Source organism: Euprymna scolopes, chromosome 5 (genome assembly GCF_053919585.1).
Source record: "Euprymna scolopes isolate OS-2025 chromosome 5, ASM5391958v1, whole genome shotgun sequence".
Lineage (NCBI taxonomy): Eukaryota > Metazoa > Mollusca > Cephalopoda > Sepiida > Sepiolidae > Euprymna > Euprymna scolopes.
The window spans coordinates 22,469,475-22,495,058 of NC_136486.1; the positions used below are offsets into that span (position 1 = coordinate 22,469,475).

General features: G+C 33.7%; 1 protein-coding gene across 2 annotated transcripts; it reads left to right on the forward strand.

Annotated features, from left to right (window-relative positions):
- The first annotated feature begins 4,163 nt into the window (after positions 1 to 4,163).
- On the forward strand, positions 4,164 to 24,810 carry LOC145276736 (uncharacterized). 2 transcript variants are annotated; one of them, XM_080127959.1, is made up of 8 exons: positions 4,164 to 4,383; positions 6,600 to 6,670; positions 8,830 to 9,249; positions 11,491 to 11,565; positions 13,952 to 14,044; positions 21,052 to 21,172; positions 21,267 to 21,352; positions 24,438 to 24,810. In XM_080127959.1, exons 1-8 carry the CDS (start codon positions 4,323 to 4,325, stop codon positions 24,723 to 24,725), a joined length of 1,215 nt encoding a protein of 404 aa, XP_079984085.1. In that variant the 5' UTR covers positions 4,164 to 4,322; the 3' UTR covers positions 24,726 to 24,810. The 2 variants fall into 2 exon arrangements, with proteins under 2 accessions (XP_079984085.1, XP_079984087.1); XM_080127961.1 differs by lacking the exons at positions 21,052 to 21,172; positions 21,267 to 21,352.
- The last annotated feature ends 774 nt before the right edge of the window (positions 24,811 to 25,584 follow it).

Sequence of the window (25,584 nt, forward strand, 5' to 3'; positions counted from 1 at the left end):
TGATTAAACAAAAACAAAAAGAAATATATAACAAGAGCAAAATAAGTTTCTTTTATTCCTTAGTGAAATAAGTGTTTTTAGTGTTTAACTTATTTTAAAACGTTTATTCAATTCGAAAAAATAAGTAGTGTCGAGCGTTACGTGAAAACAAGTAAAAATGGCCGACACGATAGTGTCACAACTTTAGAGTTTGAATAATCGCTCAAAAATAGAAAATTAGACAAAGTACAGGTAGAAATCAACTCATTAAATGCCACAGTAACATTTACTCTGTTCTTCTTCTACACTACATCATTTGTTCCCCCTCACCTACCCCTTTCCAAAAAAAAAGAAAAACTTCCAAGGATATAATTATAACGGTGTTTTGTTTTTGTTTTATTTAATTATTATTTTGTTTATTAATTTGGAATTTTGTTTATTCATTTTATATTTTGAATTTTGTGCTCCCTCGGTGTACATACTCCCGACTAACCCGACAAACAGCAAAATCTTACTGTTTACTTTTAAGATTCCTAGATGTCGGAAAGCCTTCTACTTTAATAGTTTCTTTTCTCGGAATGCCAGAATTTGGAATTCATTCCCTGCTTCTTGCTTTCCTAACTGTACTAATATGCAACAGTTTAAATGTAATGTAAACAGATATCTCGCTGCTCAACTCCCCACAGACCTCTGTTAGACACGATTCCAAATTGTAGCTCCTTACGTTCTAAGTACCATATTGTAATTTTAGTAACCGTTTGTTGATGAAGCGTATAATTGGATTCCTGAATATGAGAATTATTACAGCGCAGCCAATTAGAATGGGCGGATTTTGGGGAGGGAGCAGTCATTATTTCTGAATCGGAAACTGTGAAGATTATGTTTGGTCTATATAATTGTTAGCCAGTTATGGGAGGTAAAAGCACAGAATCTGTGGAAAGTGTAAAATTTTTTCCAGTAACAACTGGGATTAGTGGTATGATTAAATATTTAGAGAGAAAATAGGGATTGCTTTCTCTAAAGATATTGCGATTGTGATGGTGTTGCTCGTAGGATTCATGTAGCATGGCTGAATGCGTATGAAATGGTGTTCGGAAGTTACATAAGCCTAGATGTATCGAATTTTTATGTGGCATCTGCTGTTGCAAACCTACGATACAGTCCAGAAGGGAATTTCTACACTCATTTTATTATATAGTAGACTAGCGTGGGTACCCGGCGTTGCCCGGTGTTTGGAGGTGTGAGCAAAAACAAAAAAGTGGTAGTAGGAAGGCAGACTCGAACCCGTACCGCGAAGGAGGAAAAGAATGTAAAAAAAACGTGACGTCTTTGCTGTTACGACCACCGCCAAACCGGAAGTGACGTAGGTTTAAATTAGGGCTAGACAATTGAAAAAAGGGGATGACTTTCGAAAATATCGGCGAAAAAATTTTTTTCCAAATCTCACTACCCTGTATATCAAATTTCGAGTCTGTAGACTGAAAATTGACAGAGTTATTGTGTAGGGAAATGTACACAGACAGACAGACAGACAGACAGACACTTTCACTTTTATAGATATATAGATTAGTTAATGTCGCATGTAGCGAGGATTGAACCTTCGACCTCTTGAACAAATTATTACGCAATACCTTTTTTTCTGGGTTTTATTTATTTATTTATTTTACAGCTTTCGGGATAAACACCCCTAACCTCGAAAGCCGCTCTTAACATGGAGAAGTTGAAGGTTTTTTTACTACGCTGGAGGCACACAGTAATAAGTTCTTTCCGGAAGTAATTGTTATTTAGTTTTTTTTTTTTTTTTTTTTTTTGTTGTTGTTTTTTTTGTCATAGTTTAAAATATTAGTTTCTCCCTCTGAATCTGACGACAAGTGTCCAAAAAAATGGTGTCTCCATTTTCGGCGATAAACTGTAGTAGTACTCATTCTTTTTATACAAAATGTTTTAATGGAATTTAATAAAATTAAAAGAAAGAAATGAACAAGTTTAAACAATTACGGGCGAGACTAAACTTTTGCTTCCATTTATTGACTCATGTTATCGAAAACTACAGATCTTTACAAAATATATGAATGATAGTGTAAAACGTTTTATTTATTAATAAGGGAATAGATTGGAAAATTTTCCTTTAAAAATATTTGTTTAACAGGTTTAAAAGCTAAAAAAAAGTAATTTTCAACTTTCTGACTAAAAATTCAATATCTTTCTCATTTAAATCCTTAAAATTGGGTAAAATTGCATATTTCTTCTACGTTATAAAGTAGGCAGTCTATAAACAGGGGACATAACTCTGAATAAATATTTTAGATTCCTTGTTCATAGCGACGATATTTGTTGTATGTAGCGATACTTTTAATTTTTGATTATAAACATAATAACACTCGATGACTTTTCATAATTTTTGGATATATTACTATTTTCGACGAGACAACTAAGTACGTAATATTGTTTTTTTTGTTTTTTGTTTTGTTTTTTGCTTAAAATGACATTTTAAAAATTTGTCGACTCTCTTAACAAACATCCATTTAAAAAATTGATTTTTTTTTTTTTTTGCATATTTTCTTCGGGTATCAGGTCTGTTATTACAGACATGGATGATCATGGCTTCTTAGTTCCTTTCTGTATTCGATTATTCTGAGATGCATAATCGAGTTTCTAGTGACTCTGTTGGGATTGTCAGTGAACTTTCTTCGTTGTCTTCCTCTGATGTTTTGTCCGGCGATTTTTCCTAACATCAAGCTTTAGATCCTGATGATTAAATATACAGTTAAAAGATAAAAAAAAAATTCAACATTGCTTGCTGTATTATCAAGAAAAGTGAGTGTAAAAAGTATTATTTAAAAATTTCTCGAAAGCGGGTGCATTTTTTTACTCCAAATTAAATACACTTAGCAAATATAAACTTCACAATATTTTCCTAGTACAAATTACTCCATTTTAATTGCACGTGTCCAAATATAAAATAAAATACAATCACTTTAGGACAAGTTGTATGAATTCATCTCTGATTTCTTTGAAAATTGAAACAGAAAATAACCATCCTCCATAATACAGGGTGGTCGCTAGAAAAGCGGAAAATTTAAAGACCAGTTTAGATCATTAATAAAATGCCTGCTTGCTATTTTTTATTGGTGCTGTGTGAGTGTTGTGAAAAATAAATCGTTGATTGACGCTGCAGTGAAGTGCACGGACGACATTTTGAGTATCTATAAGTATAATATAACATTTGTCGTTGAAAAACTTTGTAAAAATTATTCTTTGTAAAAATAAATCGTTGTTTGACAAATTTCCCGCTTTTCTAGCGACCGCCCTGTAGTTAGTACTGTATGTCTGTAATCGTAGAATTTCACCTGTGACGTTAGCAAGTCACATGATGAAAAGGCCTATTATTACGAAAGCCACGGTTCCACTTATCATTATGAAAGTTTTGTAAATTTGAAATGAAATATAAAATCTAGCCCTAAATTAACCTGGATTAGACAATCACCCAAATATCATCGCATTCCACCGTCGTCGATTTTAAATAAATGAAAATTAAAACGATATACTGTCATCAAAATAATTTATAGTTAATAATTAATGTAGATGAAAGAAAGAGTAGATCATGGATTTGCGACCATTTTTCGATTGCGAGGTTTTATTCGACTTCCAGTTTGGTATCATGCTTTTACCAAAGCTCCCATTTTTGATGTACGAAAACCTTGAAGTGTAATTTTGCTCGATTGAATAAGATACATAAGATATCGTCAATGATTTTAAATTGAATTTTATTTGTAAAATATATACAAGATGTACGAAAGATAATGGAGACCGGTACAAATAATAACACCTCCGCACTTTTTTTTTTAATAAATAAATTAATTAAAAAAGAAAAGAGAGAATTTAATTAATAAATAAATAAATAATCGATAAGGGGTGGGAGGTTAATAAGTCCCTCCCAATTCGTTTAAGTATAGCTCGTCTATTGATTTTCGTATTGTTAAAAGCCCCCCCCCCCAAAAAAAAAAACAAGCATGTCGATCCTTAAGTGGGAGCGAGAATTTAGCGAGAGAGAAAAAAATGGACAAATTAGACGGTTCTATGTTGAAAGCAGACTTATTATTACTACTACTACTACGTTAAATCATAATTTAATGTAACCTTTTTTTTTTTTTTTTTTTTTTTTTTTCAGAAGAGTCCATATATTTAACTATTTTCTTTTCTCATGTATTGCTTATTTCGGTCTTCGCGTGAGCAAAAGAAAGAAAAATACAGAAGTAATCCTGGAGTCAACCGAGTCCGATCGTCCAAATGAGTTTGATTGGAAGCAGTTTCTCGGACAGTTCAACATCTCTGATTCGACAATGGCTTTTCATAAATTAGAAAAGGTTGGATGGAAAGCCTACAGTGTCGCTATTGAATATGGTAAACTAATCATTTTTGAAATTACTGATATTCTCTCACTGATTGTGCAGTATAGCTAACAAATAAAATACAAATAACTTTTCCCAAACACGATTTAATCTTTTAACCTGTGTAGTTTTTCACTTTCGGAACTATTTAAATTTGTATCGCAGTCTCAGAAGTCTAGGAATATATATATTACTAGCAAAAGTACCCGTCATTGACTGGGTTCAAAAACAGCCTACAGAAAATGGACTCTGATTTATGAAACTATGATAGGTTATGAAAAGGAAGAGTTGTAAAGAGATAGCTTCGAATTTGGGGGTATCAAAACCAAAGCAAAATATGATGAAAGTAAAAATAAAATAGATAAACCCCCATCATTTATTATACCATACTTGTTCACACTGAAACAGTTATCACACAATATTCTGTGGATCTATATTAAAAAACCTTGTTAAACTTTGTGACATATTTCCATTCTATGGAGGTCAGGCGCGAACAAACACCCCATAATTTTATACCATATTTCTTCAAACTGAAACCTAATTATCAAAGTATACTTACGCAGATAGATATGAAAAGTCTTAAAGTTTGTGCCTATTTCCATTCTATGGAGGCCAGGCGCGAACGCAGACCCCACAATTGTATTATACCATCCATATTTAAGTTAAAACATACTTATCAAAGTATTATGTACATCTATATCAAAAACACTTGTAAACGTTTTTTTTTTAATTTATTTCCATACTTTGTGGACCAGGCGCGTACGCAGACCCCACAATTTTTTCTTTCTCTGGTTACGCTACCATTTTGAAAATTTCTAGTTTAACTATATCTCCACACACCTAGTTAAAAACCTTGCTAATTCACATCTCTAATCGCATAGGAACTTGACTCCCCTCAACTTTTAAAAATACTTAATCTTTAACATCCCGACAAATTTACTTTAATTCTAAGACGGTCGTAAATTACTTATAAAACTAATAGGCTTTTTTTTTTTTTTTTTTGAAAATGGCGATTACTGTAATATATTAGATTTCAACCGTTACAATTTTGATAGTCGACAGATCTATTTTGTTTAAAACGACATTTAAACAAACGATATTACGTATTAACTGTCAGGCCGAAAATAGTAATATATCGAAACATTACGAACTTTCAAGTAGAAAGTTATTCATAGTTAAAACCAATTTTTATGGAGAATTGGGTAAAATTGCATATTTTTTCTAAAGTGTCTACACACAGGGTTCATAACTCTGAATATTTTAGATTACTTGTTCATGCCGACGATATTTGTTGTCTGTAGCGATACTTTTTTTTTTTTTTAATTAAAAACAATAGCAGTTCGATGAACTTTCGTAACTTTTGGCTATATTACTATTTTCGACGTAATTAAGTAGGTTTTTTTTTTCTTCAAACATTGTCGACACTTAACAAGAACTTTTTTTTTTTTTTTTTTTGCATATTTTCTTCGCGTATCAGATCTGTTATTGCAGACATCGATGATCATGGCTTCGCTCCCCAGTCCTCTCTTCATTTGGTTATTCTGAGATGTATAATCGAGTTCCTAGTGAGTTTGAGATTGTCGGTGAACTTTGTTCATTGTCTCCCTCTGCCGTTTTGTCCAGCGATGTTTTCCCTAACATCAAGCTCTTTTTCGAAGCTGTCAACCTGCATTAAATGGTAGAAGAACTTTGTCTGGCGTTGACAGTATTGAATACGGATCAGCTGTACTGACTTTCTTTGTCTGTCCATCAGATTGGTATATTCTTAAAAAAAAAACATCTCCTCTGCTTTAGGTGCATCAGAATCGGCCATTAAAAATGCCGTATATGAACTTGAAGAAATCAACTTACTATCTTTCGAAGCTTATAACTAGAAAAATGTAATTCAAACCCTAATTTTTTTCAATTAAAGGAGCAAAAACCAAATTTAAAAAAATAACAATTAGTATAGGTGTTTACTATTTTCTTGTAAAAACTAGATTTAGCAAATTTTCTACTGAATTAATTTTCGTAATTTTTGGAATCTATACTAATTTCGACATGATACGCAAGTACGTAATGTTTTGCTTTATACCTGAAATGCATTCGTTTCAAATGCCACTACTCTGCAATGGCACTAAAAAATCTTTCAAGTATCAACTATTTATTTTTTATTTTTATTTTTTTTCCATTTCTATTATTACGTCTTACGTCTTTCTATCTATACAAACCAAATTTTATTTTTGTCAGGGAACCTTATATCCAGGAATTGCGAACATTTTTTGAATCTCTTCAATTTTCCGTTCTCCAAGAAGTCATTGGTAAGTAATTGATAAACTATATAAAACTAAACCAGCTTAATTAGAAAACTAACGATATCTGATCCTCATCTCTGAATTCTGAATTTATTTTCTATAAAATTGTCTTGAATTCTCGCTCAAGCAAAAGTATTTTTCTTTCGTATTTTCAATTTCAGGTAGTTTGACTTTTAAGTAAGTTTCAAACTAAATGCCTAATTTTCTTTTACAATTATCAAGGCTCCACCTTCTGCCCGTAAAGTTTTATTTTGTAACTTGAACTGAAACTCAACATCACCTTTTAAAATTCGAAACTTTTAGTTTTCGGGCTTGAAAACAAACATCGCATTCAAATTTTGGAAGACAAGTAGTTTTCTGAATATTAATTTTTTTCCAATATATTAATTTTAGTGGTTGTCGCTATTCCTAACATGGGTGTTTTGTAACACATTCGCATTAATACTTGTACATTGGGGAATGAAAAGAAATTGGAATCTTAGAGAGATATCAATCATACCAGTTATCATAGGTGCTACAGGGATTATGAAGAAGAACCTGAAGTCCTACCTAACTAATATTCCTGGTGAACCAAGTGCAAAAGAGATCCAGACAATTGCATTTAAGGGAACAGCGAGGATACTAAAAAGAGCTCTCGGTTGGTTTCAATAAAAAGCGGGGCAATGTTGGCAGCTGGTTTGGTTGCCCCATACCCAGCATTACAATCTTCAAAGGAAGAAAAATGAAAAAAAGTACATTGGGAAAATCTGGCCGCCGGTAAAAACATGGACTACATTTGATAAGAAAGGAAATTACTTGTCTGTGCTAAATTTTAATTTGTTTTCCAGCATACTCGAAAACTTTAACCTCATTTTAAAGGTGAATATTGAGTTGTAGTTAAAATAAAAGTACCTTTTTTTTTACTAAAAACTCTTTAAACTACAAATTATCCAGTTGTGTAGAATAACTTATCTTGCCTATAACATTTGTCTATTTTTAATGAAACTTTATGAAATAACTGTAGGGAAAATTGTAGTGTGACTGCAGTCACGGAGGTGGGCTGCCAAGGGTGGCATGTGCGAACTCGAAACCCGACCGATGGGACATGAAAAGGCGACAAATCATCAGGTTCGATCGCGTCTTAATTTGCATAAGAATGAGAATATAAGGCCGGCAGGGAAGAAGTTAACCAATATAACTGGTTAAACTGAAATAAGTTTTGGTATTTCTATAAAATATGAACCATTTTTTTTTTTAATTTTAAACTTTAACCTAGCCCAAGTTTTGAATTGGGATAAAAATGACAGCCGTAAAATGAGAAAGCGGATAAAGAAAATGAAGATCGCTCGGAAAGGGTGAAGTATAGCTCCCTCCCCTCCATTTTGATATATGGCTAAGCCCCCCCCCCCCGCATATTTAAAAAAAAAAAAAAATCTACTTTTAAACGGATATTTACACGGTTTGTGGCTAAACTCACTTATCAATCTCAGTACTTTAAAATCGATATTTTCGATCTCGAGGTTTTCTTGAGAAGGGAGGCGGTAGTTCCTATAGTTTTAAAGGAGTGAGGCGACCACTCTCTTCCCATATTTTATATTACAAATAATCAATTGTTTTATATAACAAGTGTTTTCTTGGAATGTTTTTAAACTGATGTTCACCCCCAAACAAGGCGTATTGCCACTTGGACGTAAGGGGCTACTATTTGGGACCATGTTCATAGATATTGGTTTACGTTTAAACTTCTGCAGGCTGGTACGGTCAGGGAAGTAGGTAACAAGGAATTCTAAAGTTTAACAGTCCAACGTGCAGATAAATTTAACGTGAACCGATATCTCGCTATTTATTTCCGTCTCCAGTTAAACTTGATCTCAATAGTCTCTTACATTCAAGTGGCAATACGCCTTGTTTCGGTAAGAGTTTTAAATAATCGCGACAAAATAAAGTTCTTTCCTTTCTTCACTTAATAATCGGTGAAAATTTCGTGTTGATTGGATAATTACCTGATTTTTGGCAGATTTTTAAAGAGACTCCGTCAAAAATACTTACTCCCTCCTTTCGTTTTGGCCGTGCCTAGTTTTAAACAAATCTAAAAGATTAGAAAGATGGAAGATTAATTTAACTCTTTGAATTATATTGATCCTTCGTTTATTTTCCTAATATTTCATAATTTACATTTTCTTTAGGAATCGCGGAACTTAACGCAATCTCCTGGGCATTTCCTCTTAATCGGACATGCATTTTTCGAAGGTCGTTTCGGTCATTTTATTATTTCCTTTCTGGAAATATGCACCCATTCTTTCGACCGCCTTTTCAGACGTCTGCAATTGTTAACGAACGACACTGTGGTTGTGATTCCCTCTGAAAGTCATTTAACTTTAAAACGACGAAATGAAATCGATAACGATAACGCGGTTGCATCACCTCGCTTGGATGCAGAGTCAAGCGGATTTTTTCAACCGGCTACAAAGATCGAACCTTCGACTCCTAGCAAGTGTGTTCTTCCAATTGAGAATAGTGAGAGTTCTGGTAAGACAGCCGAGTCGAGACCCGAGAAAGAGTATTTGGCCGAGTCTATGCCTTCGTCCAATCGAACAATTGTCTACGTGAGTAAATGTAAAATTCCTAATTTTTCACTTCATTAAATCAGCTTTCACTAAATTCCAACGACAATGCTTGCTACTCTAACATTGGCTTAAATTGTTAACGATATTAAAAATTAAAGTCTGCGCTTGTTAAACTTAGAAAATTTTGCTGTTTTAAGTTATCTATCGCCTGAGAAACTTCTTTAGCTTTTTTGGGATTTGCGGTCGGTTAACAAAACGAATCCTACAAGCATCGAAGAAATACATTTTCAATTTCTCTTTTTCGCTTTCTCTTTTTTACACAGGCATCACCACATTATCAAGACCAAGCGGCCACTCAAGGATAAGGGTTAAAGAGTGTACAGTAGAAACTGGACAATATAGTAATCATTAGTAATGAAAATTCGGTAGATTTGATAACTTATATGGAACGGCTCATCAAGGACTTATTTACGTTAGACTTGAACACAACCACATTGTAGTCAGCCGGAAAGCAGGAAAACGGAAGACAATTCCACAGGCGTGCAGTTCTAAGAAAGAAGCTTTGTTCATGGAATCTACGTTTAGGTTTAGGCACAGATAAAGAGTGGGGGGAATTATTGATAGTGTGTACAGCTAGACGAGTGTTTCTTGTGAAAGTTTGGCGAGGGGGACCATAGATTGAAGCTCAGTCGAACACTTTCCATGAAAATAACGATACATCAGAGACAAACTCGCAACATCTCTTCTGTGCGATAGCGGTTGTAGGGAAGAGAAAAGGACATCTCCTACGAGGCTACGAAGTCTATTTTGAACTCTATCAAGGCAGGACAAGTCCTTTCTAGCAGCTCCTGCCCAGATGTGGCAACAGTATTGCATCCTTGGACGTACCTGGCTCTTATATAGATAGAGAATTGCATTAGCGGTGAGATATTTACCGGATCGATAGAAAGATCCCACCATTTTCCCAGCGGCCTTGGCAACAGATTTGATGTACGTGCTCCATTTAAGATCAGGAGTAATGGTCAAGCCAAGAAGCTTGTCAAAACTTGAGGCCTCCTGAAGACGAAAGCCATTCATTTCAATTGATGCCAGATATGGATCAGAATGTTGATGTAAAGAGAGAAGCTTGGTTTTAGATGCATTAAAAGTAACCAGCCACTCCTTTCCCCATTGTAGTACGTGCTCAAGATCAGAGGAGAGAGAATCGGAGAGAACTTGGTCGTTTACTGCCTTAGATGTGCTACCATAAATAGTAGTGTCGTCAGCATACATATCTACAAATGATGTAAGGATGTGATTTGGAAGATCATTAATGTAGATCAGGAAAAGAGTTTGGCCCAGGATGGACCCCTGAGGGACACCGGCATTAATACTGTGAGCTTCTGATTTTTGCCCCTCAACTACTACTCTTATGAACCTATCAGAAAGAAATGATTTAATAATTGAGAAGACATTTCCAGCTATACCATAGCTAGAGATTTTGTGAAGTAAACCTTTATGCCATACCCTATCAAAGGCCTTAGATATGTCAAGAGCAATTGCCCTAGAAAGGTTGCCTCCGTCGAGAGATTTGCTAATCCTATGAGATATAACTGTAAGCACATCTGCTGTAGATCTAGCAGAACGGAAACCATATTGAGTGTCACTAAGGTTATTTTTGTTGAGATGGTTGATTACTTCTGTATTTAACAGATTCCAGCAACTTACTCATGACGCACAGGATACTTAAATCATTACTATATATTGGGTCCAATATAATAAATACGAAATCTGCATTGATCAAAATATAATATTTAAGCATATTTTATGACCGGCCAATGCTGGGCAACCTCCTATATTTATAGAAATGTAAAAGTTTTTTTTTTTTTTTTTTTTAATAATGATAAAACTAAGTTTCATATTATGCTTAGTGACTTCGGTTCCATATTTAGCTAAACGGTCTCCTTCCGATGTCTTAACTTTGTATACTGAATTTTTTGGACTCCTATTCGTTGTTTTAAGGTTTTGTATTTCCTTCGATGCTATGTTTTCACTTGTTAGTAATATTACTAATATATACATGTATTTATAGAAGTACGTTTTTCATTACTAAAGAGGCACCTACAGTTAAGTGGAGTTTTTGTTTTTTTTTTTAACCACCCGCTGGAGTTTTTCTATAAAAGTACTTAGCCAATGTTTTCTATTTCGTCCTAAAATAATTCTCAGTTTTCCCACTAAAACTTTAAACAACATTTAAAACTAAGTCCTGTGATCGAATGGCTTTTTTGTTGTTTTTCGTAGGAAAACGTGGCTGGTTTGGAAAAATTGTTTGTCCTTATGCTCGAAGTGTTTATTTTGTTTCCTCTGAACGCCGCAGTAAGTAAATGACCTTGTGCCCTTCGATTTTTGATTTTGCGATGAGGCCTTTTCGTGGCTTTCAAATTTCCATTTGTTCTATAAAAAATCATGTCCTAATTTGCGAACGATGGCTTAAGGTAATGGTGGTGTTCGTTCCCATTGCCATCTGAAATAAAAATTTTAGTTCGATTGAGGAACTTTGTCACATCTTAAAATCCCTACGGTTAATTTGACTATTAGAAAAGTGTTACATATTTTTGTGCTTCAGTTTATTGCCGAAATTGAAGACCCCATTTTTTTCCCACGCACTTGCTAGTAAAATTTAAGGGATATATCATTAACTTCCGGAAAGGGAAATAATAAATTATTAATTTATTTTACACGCATATGGTGGAGTCATATCTAGCCGAATTTATGTGGCGACAAAAGTTTGGAGACAGTCCGCTAAGTATTTTAGAGTTGATTAAAGAACTGTACCCACTTCCCAGTTAAAACACTTCCCGTTAAAAAAATCATTTAAATTAATTTGTTTAAAATTATTTATTTGTTCGAGAAAAAAAAAAACTATTTTATACAAATACAATTTAAATGATTTTTTACGCAAACTTTTCAATCAATGTTTTTACAATTATTTTGATAAATTTTTAAACCATCATGAACATGTCAGTTCATTTTCTGTTTTTAATTTTAAAAAAATGATCCATGAAAAACTCTCCCGTTCTCATTAATTAAATCGAAACATTTCCAATTAAACAATTTTTTGTTACTTATTTGCGGGAAAAAATTTACTTCCCTTTCCGGAAGTAATCGTTCGGCCAGATAATGATATATCCCTTAAATTTTACTAGCAAGTGCGTGGAAAAAAATGGCGTCTTCAATTTCGACAATAAACTGAAGAAGCACCCATATTTTTTTTTTTTTTTTATTAAATGATTAATTTTTTTTTTTTTTTTTTTTTGTGCAAAATTTAGACTAGACGTAACTAACCGTCCGCTCGCTTTTGCTCGGGACATGACGTCATGCGCTCGCGTTCGACTGTAATCTGACGTAAGACGCTAATTAGCAAAAAAGCAGACGATTTTTGAGTAAAATATTGGTCGAGGTGGACAATAAACTAGTGTACCTTAATTAAATAATTTATTTAAATAAATGGTTTCCCGGCCCTACTATACAGGAAAAATAGGAAAAAGTCTTTATGAAAACAAAAGATAACAAGTTTAGATTAGTTCCAAAAAATTAAAAATTAAAAAAATTGGTAATCTCATTTTGTTCAATTGTTTGACTAGAATTTCTGAAAGTGTTTACATTAGTTACAAAAAAAAATTTCACTTAAAAATGTTACATCAATAAGACAAATTTTTACGATAGGTCGTTTCTTTTTATTTTTTTAAATATTTTTGTAGTGAATTTATTAAATGTTTTCAGTGTTTTCCTAGAGTAGCATTGTTACGATTTGGTATTCGGCGGAAGTCGACGGTTGACGTCATGTTCCGAGCAAAGCCGAGCGGTCAACTAGTTACGTCCGATTCAAATACCTTCTTTTTTTTCTTTTTTCTTTTTGAGACTTTCTCTGTAAAACGACTTCTACAAAAACGTTTTGGAGTTTTTCTATTCATTTTGCTGTTGGTATTAACCTCCATGGTTTGGCCCCTTGAGGACAAAAGTTTCTTGGAAAAATTTGTTTTACAACGAAAGTTTTAGAAAAAAAAATTAAATCATAAAAACTCGTTTTCTAAAAATGTCAAATTTACAAATATTTTTCTAAGATATGACAAAATTACTTCTATGCAAAATTCGCGTCAACCACGTTCAAACGCGCACATTTTTCTCCCTATCCACGAGGGATCGATGGCTCGGAGTTAATACCGGCAGTAAAATGAAGAGAAAAATAAGTCTTGGAAAACAATTATTTTAATTAATAAACTTAGTTTTTCAACTACTTCACAAAATCTCGGTTTTTCTCTTTAACTCAACTTCTCCATACATGCACTTTCGCGCTCGAATGTTTATTCCCGGTTTCTCTTCCACTAACGAATAACGAATGAGCCAACTTAGCACTGGAAGAGAGGACGTTAGTATGTGACCGCTTTACTTTTAAGTCTGACCTTCATATTTGCACATCTGATTGTACACTTGTTTACCGCGCCTAATATTTTAAAATGATCACCCATTTAAATTCCAGACAAACTTCTCTTGGGCTTGACGGCATTCCGTAAGAAGTTAGTGTTAATTTTTCCGTACTTTTACTAATTTTATCTCTAGTATAAAATAGAAGCCAATGTCGAAAGTAATTCTACTTCAAATTTAACAATCAATCTTTTCTGAAAATAAGAATTCCAATATGCTCAATCTTATTTAAATCTGAAATCGTTCTCAAATTTTATTCTTCTGCTTTAATGTTTAGATTGCTCTTCTGCGATTCTTGCGGGCAATTCTCAGAGACTTGGAAGAATCTGCACATGCTTTCCAAATGAATGTGACGAATGGACGTCGTGTGGTAAGTTATTGATTTCATCACGTTTAAAATCCAATCTCCAGCAATTTCGTGCCAGCATCTTCCGGCGAGTTACGAAAGCAGCTGGAAGGCGCTGAAGCGAAGATTACAAAGCCATTAATTCAAAACGTGGCGGCTCCTTTCTCGTGTTAATAATTTTATTTAGAAAGCCATTCTTAACAAGAGGAATTTCACGTTGACATATCCTGTTTAGTTATTTTCGATTTAAAAAATTTCTTGATTTGATAAAATTCACTTTTATTATAACTTAGTCATGCAGCTGATTGGTTAAACGCTTCGGCATTTTGTCTGCTTATGCAACATGCCAGAAGATGACGCAAAGTTATTGTAAATTGGATCGTAAACTGGATAAGTACCTTCCATTCGCAAGGGATGAACGCATTGCTCTCTAGAAAAAAATCTTCAATGTTTTTACTGATGCTACTAAAATGTCAGCTGTAACGTTCAATACTTGTTTCAGAATTTCTTCAATAATCGATAAGTTCCGAATCTGATATGTAGATGGCAATACCTTATATAAAGTACTAACCTTCAAATGGCACATTAGCCATTTCATAAAGTTTGTTGCAAATTTCTAAAACGATGGAAAAATCTGAATTTCATATTGATAAAGCATCACTTTCGGATGGGAGGAAATACTGTTCATATAAAGTAATGGTGGTACTCTTGCAGAATTTGACAAAGATCCACGGGATTTACCGTCAATTATGGCTTGGGCACAACCGGCAATCACCGGATTAAACAGAGCATTGTTGAAATGCTAAATCAATTTTTTTTTTTTGTTGTTGATGGGAGTATTTTCTATTTAACATTTGACAAAATAATTTGTACATATTAAAACTTCTGTACTTTCATCTAACAATTTACGGTTTTCATAATCCTTCATCTTTTCTTATAAAAAAAACTGTTTACAAAAAACCTTTACTGCCAATTTTCTTAAAAACACAAAGATGTTTGAAGAAAAGTGTACTTTTATGCAACAATTTACGGTTTAAACAAAAACATTCATCTTTTCTTAAAAAAAAACAAAAACTTTTGATAATAAAAAAAAATGCAAAAATAAGTAAAACAATACTGTTATATACTGGGTGATATGGCCGTGACGTCTATTTTGTTAGCACCGTCTATATTCTAGCTATCCGAGATTTTTGAATATCTCGATAGAGAGATAGTTCGTTTGTACATATATGCATATGTTGTTGTAACTCGTCTAGTGAATGGAATCACCGGTGTTCATTTATCTATGAATAACGAGACGCTTTGTTATAAAACAATTTAATTTATTTAATAACAACATATACACATCAATACGGCGGTGAAGGAGAGTGTGGCGGGAAGGTTGTGGTTGCGACCGTGACAGGCAGTTGAGCGTCGTCTGTCCTTCTCTGCTGTCCTCTCTCTCTCTCTCTCTCTCTGTAACAATACAAAATGGAATTTTTCCTTTAAAAAAAAATATTTAGGAAATTTACACTAGGTTTTATTTTATTGTATTTCTATTTTCTTCCGCTTTTTGTTTTGAAATTCGTCTGCCTGTTACTTTGTTCGGCTTAATCCGGTGACTGCCGATCTAGCCCAAACTATAATTAATGGAAAATCCCAAGGATCCAGATCAAATTCTGCGAGAGTATCATAACGGCTTTAAGTGCTGTTTCATCTCTCCTCAGCCAAAAACAACGGGTAAGTAGAAAGCTAAATTTACATGCAGTCGTAAAGGCAGAAACGATACTGAATTCTAAGATCGATCATTTCTTCAGTTGTCCTGAAAAAGTCCAGACTCGTTTTGGCCCATCCTAAATTGAAGTTGCATGAGATAGTTGGATATATCTGAAGGTAGTGTATTCACTACATTTCATTTTTTTAATGAGAAGGCTGTGTTCAAATCGAGGTCAGTCTATCAAAACCAATGCGTCGATAATTCGAAACGTTATTTGAACGTAACAAAACTAGTCGTATGCATAAGTGACACTGGATGAAACATTGTCACGTCACTTTACTCTGGAACCAAATCAGCGACTATCCCAGCAGATAAAAGCCGACTAATAATGCAAATATCAGACAACGTTTTCGACTCTGTATTATGGGAGGTGCAAAGTTCTTTTGTTTACAGATTATTTTAAATATTCAAGTGCTAATACTATATAGCACTAGCAGACATCCCAGCGTTGCCCGGTCGTAAAATACGCTAAAATGCTTTAATCCATGAGAATTTAGTATTAGAGCTAATTTTTTATATTGTACCCAATATGTAGTACTGATTTCAAGCTTTAAAGAAAAACAAACTTGAGTGCCCGGCGTTGCCCGGCTGTTTTGAGGTGTGTTGAGCAAAAAAAAGTGGTAGTAGGCAAGCAGGTTCGAACTTGTACCGTGAAGGAGAAAAAACATGAAAAAAGTGACGTCTTTGCCGTTGCGTCCATCACCAAACCGAAAGTGGCGAAGGCTAGTCAATCGAAAAGAAGGGATTACTTTCGAAAATATCGGCGAAAAAAGCGACCCTTCCCTATAGAGGTGCCCAGTTGAGGGTGAAGAAATTAATGTTTTTAGCCAATTTTCCGATATTTGTTGTCCGAAGGGTCAAGCTTCAAAAAGATACCAATCTCGTGAAAATTCGTCGCTTCTGTCGAAAGTGTTAGACATACATACATACATACATACATACATTTAAACAGACAAATGATTTATTTTCTAGATAACTTGGGTGCCATCAGCTAAAATCCAAACCAAGACATATCAGGTTGACTAGTTCTTGTGGGTTTTTAACTTTTAAATTCAGATAAACATATCTCGGCTCAAACAAAAATTTATTGATCGAAATAAGCACCATCAGAATGAACACACTTTTACCAACGTAAAACAAGTGTATTTATGCCAGTAACGTAAAAATCTCATGTTTTGGTGGTGATGAAGTCGCTACAGGTGTTTTGATATCGCTTAGGTTTTTAAGCATTTCTCATGCAAAAAAGTTGTTGATGCTTGATAAAGTGGTAGTTGGTAAGTGAGGTCTGAGGAGTTTGGTGGATGAGGCAGTTTCGTAGCCAAAGTCATTCAACTTTTGCAGGGTCGGTTTAACAACGTGTAGTCGGGCATTGTCGTGGAGAATTTTGGCCTTTTCTGTTGACTAATGCTGAGTGTCGTCAAAGTTTCTGATGCATTTCATCCATTTGTTGACAGTACTTCCCCGCTGTAATGGTTTTGCCTGCATTGAAAAAATAAGACCAGTTGCACACCATCAGTCGGTATGAACCGGCTTTTGGTGCACCTCTGGCTTTGCGAAGTGTTGTCGAGCTTTGTTGGCATCTAATCACTGAGCTCAGTGTCGCCAATTGTCGTAAAGAATCCACTTTTCATAAGTCACAACCTGGTTGAGAAACAGATCGTTCTTGTTGCATAAAAGAAAAGATGACACTTCTTAACAGCGTTTCTTTTAGTTGTTCAATTTGTAAGGTACTCCTTTACCACGTTTTTTTTTTAATCTCAAGTGGTTGAAAAATCCTTGCATACGAAGCAAGTTCTGGAACAGTTGTGCATGGATTGGCTTCAACTCCAGTTTTAACTCGTCTTTGTCAACATCCGATGGTCAATTACTAAGCTCATCATCTTCATCACCATGAAATTTCTTAAACCACCATTGTGCTGTACGTTCAGTAGTTGTTCCTGGGACAAATTCTTCATTGATATTGCGAGCAATTTCAGTATCTTTTCGGCCTAGCTTGAATTGAAGTGAAAATTTGCTTTTTTTTTTTTCATCTTGCATTCAACGTTTGGAAAATACGTAATTGTTTTAAAACGATTGTAATTTAAACGATTAGATAGAGCGATAAACGTTCTTCAAAATGATATATAAAATAAAGGTATTATAGCGGAAACGTATTTGAAAATATCTCATTTGAAATAAAAATGAAAAATTCCACAAGAACTTGTCAACCTAATATTTCTCCATCCTTATTCGTACCATCTGATTTTAATCCATATGCAGACAAAAGCTTCAAAAATTGTTTTACCTATGAATGTATATTTACGCATACAGAAACAATTCCAAGTCTCCTTATGCCCACCAAATTCTGATTTTTTTTTTTAAATTTTGACCCCTTATCTATCTTTTACCGGCAAAAAAAAAACATCAATTTGTTCCACAGGACCCAATATCCTATATATCGTTTCAAATCTGTAGACCAAAACTTGACAGAACTTTAGAGATCCTCAGACATGGTCTTTTATATGAGATACTAGCATGTCGTCCAGCATTGCACGGTCGTAAAATACTCATAAATATATTTTAATTCATGCAGATTTGTTAGAGCCAATTCTTTTATTATCCAATATATAGTAATGATTTCAAGTTAAAAAAAAAAAGACTTTGGTATCCACTAGGATCGAAACTTGAATGCTCCGTATTCCAACCTTAGTTGTTATTTCTGTCCAGCATCGATACCATCTGAGCTACCGACATACAGATATGAAAGGTTGAAAATTAAACGACTTTGAGCTTTGGATGTTTAATTTTGCACGTGTGCGAAAGATACAACAAATGATTTATTCGACTTATCCTGCCAAGGTCAGTTGGTTTGTTTTCAATTTTGACTCTTTAGCAATTTTGCCGCTTGAAAATATAATCAAAAGTGTGCTACAGGTCCAATACCCTGTATCAAATTTTAAATCTGTATCAAATTTTAAATCTGTATCAAATTTTAAATCTGTATCAAATTTTAAATCTGTATCAAATTTTAAATTCATAGACTAAATATTCAAAAAGTTTGGTAGACTTTTTGCACACATCGACAAGGTTACTTATATATTTCAGTATGCTAGAACGTTTTTATCATAAATTTTACGCAATTATGAAAAATATACAAACCACGCACAGAATTCAGCATATGATAAAATGAAGTCAATCTAATAAGAAAACAAAAATAAATAATTAACGCTATTTTTAAAAGTAATATGCAAATTGGTTAACTTTACATGTAGTCGTCGAATATCCATGACTGAGTATATTAAGTTTGTTTTAATTTTTAAATAGAAAAAGGTAGGTTTTTAATGTCAGAGTGAGAAAAGTAAACTTAGTAGGTATCATTGAAACATGGTAGTGTTTGAATATATGGATAAGTGGTAGTTTTAGTCACTTAGAATTGCTTTAAAGCTTCATCGTTCACTCATTTTTCAACCAAATTTCAAACAATTACAGTTTATAGATCATCTAAGCTATATTGGGAAAAATTTTTCAATTTTTTTGTTCAGTAAAACAAATTATCTGGTGTTCAAAATCGTAAAAATATGTAAAGAGGTAAGTGACGCTTTTTATGACTGGTTTTCATAGCAACCGTGTCGCTTCAGCGACTACTGTTGCTACTAATTCACTGCTGTTGCGAAAAGAGAAGTAACAAGTGAAACGGACGGAATGAAAGGAAGATTATTGGGGGGTTATTGAAAGCAGACGAGTGCCGTACATTATTAGATATGTCTATGGGGGCAAAAAAATAATACTGAGATTAAACAAAGAACAAGTGAATTTATTGGAAGCCTGGAAAAATCATGGATTACGATAGAAAACTGCGAGCATGAAAATAATATGGTTAAGCATAAACATGGAAATATTAAGGACTAGTTGTTAAAACTAGAAAAAAGGACAAGATATTTTAGTAAAAATATAAATTTATAACTTAAAATATTGCAGCATTAAGAATTTTCTTTAAAAAATTCAATTTATAACATTATATAAGTAATCATAAATGCAGCAATATTTTAAGTTTATGTATTTATATTTTTTACCAGAATATCTTGTCCTTTACTTTTCCATGTTTAAGCTTTACCATATTACTTTTCATGCTCGCATTATTCTATTGTAATCCATGATTTTTCATGCATTAAAAACATTGACCCAAACCTGCAGCAGATAGAATTTTTTTTTACCAAAACCATGCATCGTGTCATAAGTCTGTGGCAAAATTGCATGAAATTGATTCTGCACTTGCCTTATTCTCCAGATCTTTGACCCTTTCGTCCTCAAACGAATACGCCAGTGAAAGAAACCTGGCTCCAATGAATAGATCGTATTTCGAGTCCAAATACATCATTTCTACATTAATTCTACATTGTTGGGTTCAGCTGTGATGCACTATAAAATAAAAATATTTTTTCCTAAAACTTAAGTCTGGAATTTATTGGGCAATTTTTTTTTTTTTTTAACAAAAATACTATTTAACTTTTCTCACTCTAACGAATTGTTTTCTCGCATTAAAAATTTAAATACTTATTTGTACGCCTTTTCTAAGTGTCCTTTTTAATCGTATAATTAAATAGTTACAATTTTATTAGTAAACTAGCTAAGTAACCATAGGAGTCGTATATAGCTTGAATGTTTGGCTATGCCACTGAAACCGGGATATGGTATGCATCGTCAGTACCTTTTCTGGTATTGTTGTGCCGTGCAGAAATACAATTATGCTGTTTTTCGCTTATAGTAAATATTTTGCTAGGTCACTAAGGGCAGTAGTAAGTGTAATTCTTGTTTCCATCATTTTGTCCTTTAGTTCTCTTATTCCATGAGCAATATTTTTTGACAAAAGGGAAGAACTGTTTCCAGGTCAGAATCTCTCACACTTATTGTTGGCAGTTTAATCTTGAAATAGACTCTTTAACTCCTTACAATTTGGCTTTATGCCGTGTCTGGAGCTATTTACATATAGTGGAGAACACTAAGTGATGGGATGAAAACTCCTTGGAAATCAGATTTAAGCTTCCGTTTCTGTTGACTGTCAGATCGGGTTTCAAATTCTCTGCTCTAACTTGATTCTTTACCTGTTCGGTGCAATTTCTGACTGTTTTTACAATATCTTTTTACTGTAAGCCTTGCATAGTTTTTGACATCATTCCACAATATAATCTGATAATTTACCATTTTCATTGGAATGAAAATTTTCTTGAATTCTGCCACCACTTAAATACTTATTTAATTTTACACAAATTTATTCGTCTTTCTTTTGCTCTTTCAGAAAATTGCTTCTTCGATGAACAAGACTATTCTCTTGAATCGCTTACAGAAATTTTATTCTGATATTTTGAAACCAGGATATCTAGATGATTCGGTTATGCGCTTAGAATACAAGAGCTATTGTAAGATTTTTTTTTCTCCATATTTTTTTTAATGTCTAATTTTATTGCGTTTCCAATAAAAATGATCTTTGAACAACTTTTCTCGTATTTTTAGGTTTGCCTGGTTCTAACAAAGAATTCTTAGACAAAGAAATGGATTCTGTCAACTTCTATTGGGAAGAAAATGATTCTGATTATCAGGTAATACATCTTCTGATTATCAGGTAATACATCTTCTGATTATCAGGTAATACATCTTCTGATTATCAGGTAATACATCTTCTGATTATCAGGTAATACATTTGATGTTCAAATGCCTAGGGGTTCACATTTTATACAAATGTTTTGTAAAGGTCTAGCAGGCCGTTTGACGTTGCCCGGTTATAAAATACACTTAAATATTTTAATGCAGATTTTGTATTGTAGAACCAATGCTCTATTCGATATATTGTATCCAATATATAGTGATTTCAAAAGTTAAGACTTGTGTCATCAGTTAGAACAAAAACGTATAGCTCACCAGCCTTATTTGCTACCCTCTAAACTATGTCCATATGCATATAGTTTTAAAAATGTTTAACTTATATGTATATTTCTTATGTAGAAGAGTACCTGCCAAGTTCCCTTTTTTTTTTTTTTTTTTTTTTTTTTTCTCCCCAATTTAGATCTCTTAGCCATTTCAAATTTGTTCTATATATGTTGTAAGTCTGTAGACGAAAAATTGAGTTTTGTAAACCGTTCCGCACATAGACAATGTCACTTATACATGACTAACCTGGATGCCCGGCGTTGCCCGGGTGTTTGTAGGTGTGTGTGGAGCAGCCAAAAAGTTGTAGTAGGCAGGCAGGCTCGAATCCATGACGTGAAGGCAGAAAAGTGTGTGTGTGTGTGTGTGTGTGTTACGCAAAAAAAAGGAAAAGTGCAAAGAAAAGTAGGCAGGCAGGCTTAAACTTATACCACGAAGGAGGAAAAGAAATTGAAAAATAAATACATGATGCATTAGCTGTTGCGCCCATCGCCAAACCAGAAGTGACGTAGGTTTAAATTAAGGCTAGACAATCGAAAAGAGGCGATGACTTTTGAAAATATCAGCAAAAAAAGCGATACCTCCCTGTAGAAAAGTGCCTAGTTAAGGGTGAAGGAATTAATGTTTTTGGCAAATTTTTTTGATAATTGTCGTCTGAAGGGTTGAGCTTCAAAATGATACCAATCCCATGAAAATCCGTCACTTCTGTTGAAAGTTATAGCCATACACACACAAACTAAAAGACAGGTGATATATATATCACCTATGAGAGAGAGAGAGAGAGAGAGATATAACATCGCTCATTTTGTGCTAGATCAAAGTTGAACGAATTTTTAATGCTTCAATTATTAAGGACACAAGCAATTCGGGTATAAGGGTTAATGAAATTGTATTATAGAACCGTACTATGAAAGGATAGAGAACAATACAGTGTGGCCAGTTTCATTATTTCAGTGGCCAACCAGACAGATGTTTGTCTACATTGGACTTGAAAACTAACCATCTTAGGTTAGCAATCACATGGTAACATGTTCCACGAAAATTGTTTGAAGTTCCGTTTGGCTTTAGAAAGTTTTTGTATTAAAACGACGGCTTAGTTTTGTGGCGCAGCAGAATCGGAGCTTTGAGCTCACTTTATCATTTGTCATAGAAATTACGATAGAGCAGAGAAAGACTAGCAAAGCATCTGTAAATAAGGGGCTGTGTGAAATATCTTCCGCTTGACTGAAGTCTATTTTGTACTCTGCAGAGATGGGAAAGAGTGTTCTGAGAAGATGCCACTCTGTGGCAGCAGTATTACATATTGCGTCTGCACCTGATTCTTACGGAGGGGAATACATAGTGCTGTGTACTATCTTGTGCGATAGAATGATGCAACTATTATTCTATTTCGGGTTTTTGAATGTTTATCCTAGAAGCTTATCAAAATAACGAGGTTTGTGAAAGAATGTTTGCATTGTATCATGAAGTCTTCGAAATCTTCCAAGTTGCTCAAACCTAAAATATTTGAATTATCTCCCTTTACACACTTCAGAAAGAGACGATTTCGAATGAGCACGTGTTACTGTTCTCTCTTTGGACTAATTTTTGGACTAATTTTTTTTTCATTTGTAATGGAGCATAAATGTTTATCTAATACATAAAAGGCTATATGTCTCTCCATATTTTTAAAATCTCTTTCGAAATTAAGTCACTGGGCAGCGCTGGGGGCCTCAAATGATTGCATTTTTCTGGGTCTTTAGCCGGTAAAAATAGTTTTTAAAGGATCAAGAAACAGGTCAAAATTGAAAAAAAAAATCTTTACACATTTTTACATTCATCTTAGTTTATTAATTTTTAATCAGTTCATGTGAGTGTCACGTTGATACAGTGGTAACGTCACCAGCTTTGAATGCTACAGTTTCGGTTCTAGCTAATGGCATCTAAATATTTTTTTTTTTTTTTTTTTTTTTTTAATCACGACTGTATAATAATGTATACGAAATCTGGACAAATATCATACTTAAGCGTATTTTACGCTCGGGCGAAACCGGGCGCCCCCCCTCCCACTTGTTGATTTATTAAAGGAGTTTTATTCCTTTCCATTAATGTTCTACTTATAAAGGTATGAGGTTAATGGGTGTAAAGTGGTCAGTCGGACAACAAAGTGATGGTTAATAGTTATGGAAAATGGATAAAATTGGAGTATTTAAAGAGATCAATAAGAACTTGTTTACATTGGACTTGCTGACTACCATTCAAGTTGGAAAGCAGGCCCGTGGTATAGTTTTGTTCATGGAATTTGTTTAAATTTAGGGACAGATGATGGGGGAGGGATTGATGATATTGGTTGTAGACAGACGCATGTTTGTGAATGTCTGGCAAGAAAAATTGTTTAAAATTTCGTCTGGTTAAAAAAAAAAAGTTAGCCTTTAGTTCATCATCACTAGTTGATATGTATTGTGGTATTTGTGAGATATAGAACGAATATGAAAATAGAATAAAACTTCTGTATGAACAAACCATTAACATTTATTCTCGATTTACAAGTAAACAAAACAAAATTTACTTTGTCCAAAACGTCTTGCTTGGAGAGATATGTAACGTGTATTAATCAGTGTCTTTCTGTAATGTTTAAAGGGACATAACTCTACTCTTCAAATTTATTTAAGGCGAACGGGATCACAAACACAAAGTTACTTCCCCTGTAACGTTACAAATTTGTTTCATTTTTACACCTTCAATTAATACTTTTTTTTTATTTTATTTTATTTTTTTGAGCCGATGGATGCATCTTCCGATACCTGCACAGGAAGTGACAGTGATGTAGATATTTCACCCGAAGAAGTAAACCACATTTTAGAAACCGTGGAGAAACCCCAGGAAATTTCTTTGAAAAGCGATGACCAGTTAATGCAATCCAACGACAAAGATGATTGCCCAAACAAAAAAGAATTAGTGCCTATTAAAAAGAAGAGGGTGAGAAAAAGAAAACGAAGAAATAGAAAATCGAAGTCTGGTATGACCAAAACAACTGAGGCTCCTGAAAATCTGACATTACCGTCTTAATTTATAATTGAAACTTTTTGTAAATATTGTCCTGATTCAATAAATGGATTTGTAAATTTGTTTAATAAAATATTTTATCAATTCATGTATTTGTATCCAAATCAAATAACCTAACTTCCTGGCATATTCCTCTTATGCAGATGGCGAAGTAATGACATTTGTATCATTAGGATTATTTGGACTACTGTTCTCATCTTTAATTTTATTTTCACATTTCGTCGGTTTGACTGACCTTCAGGTGTAACTTGTTGAACTCTGAATATCAATCTTCAAGTTAACTTGTTCTGACGGTTGATAGTTTAATCCTCAGTGCTGGCAACACCACAAAATACAATTGTGAATTAAGACGTCTATCCAATCATGGCCGACGTAACAATAGCATATTAGCTTTATGGATTAAATAAAGGTTTCCATCCGAAATTCTATGCAGATTTCCTTGTTCAACAAGATACACGTGAAGGTCAGAGGTTACATTAAGAAAAAAGTTAAAATAACGCTTAAGATAACAGTCGTCTGAAGAATAAAACTAGTATGAATTGCCAATCCTTATCTAAAACTTCAGAAACGTAATAATTTGACAATTAGTGACTATGGCAATATTTAGACAAGCTACATACACACTTCACTTAACTATTTAACTGGAACCGCAGTCTTTCCGCCACACCTTAGATATTTCTCACAATAACATGAATAGTATACCAATTCTTACCTGGTGTTACCAGACCAGGCTGTCTGAAAATATCGGCTTGTGAACCAAACTTTTTTTTTTTTTTTTTTTTTTTTTTTTGCGAAACTCAATTGTGTTATGCAAAGCCAAAAGTAGAAACATTTTCTCTCCGAAACAAACTAAACGCAGTGC

Coding starts and splice junctions, on each gene's coding strand:
- LOC145276736 (XM_080127959.1), top strand. CDS start 4,323: ATGGCTTTTCATAAATTAGAAAAGGTTGGATGGAAAGCCTACAGTGTC. Junction 4,384..6,599: donor CAGTGTCGCTATTGAATATG/GTAAACTAATCA, acceptor TATTTTTGTCAG/GGAACCTTATATCCAGGAAT. Junction 11,566..13,951: donor TGTTTCCTCTGAACGCCGCA/GTAAGTAAATGA, acceptor TTTAATGTTTAG/ATTGCTCTTCTGCGATTCTT.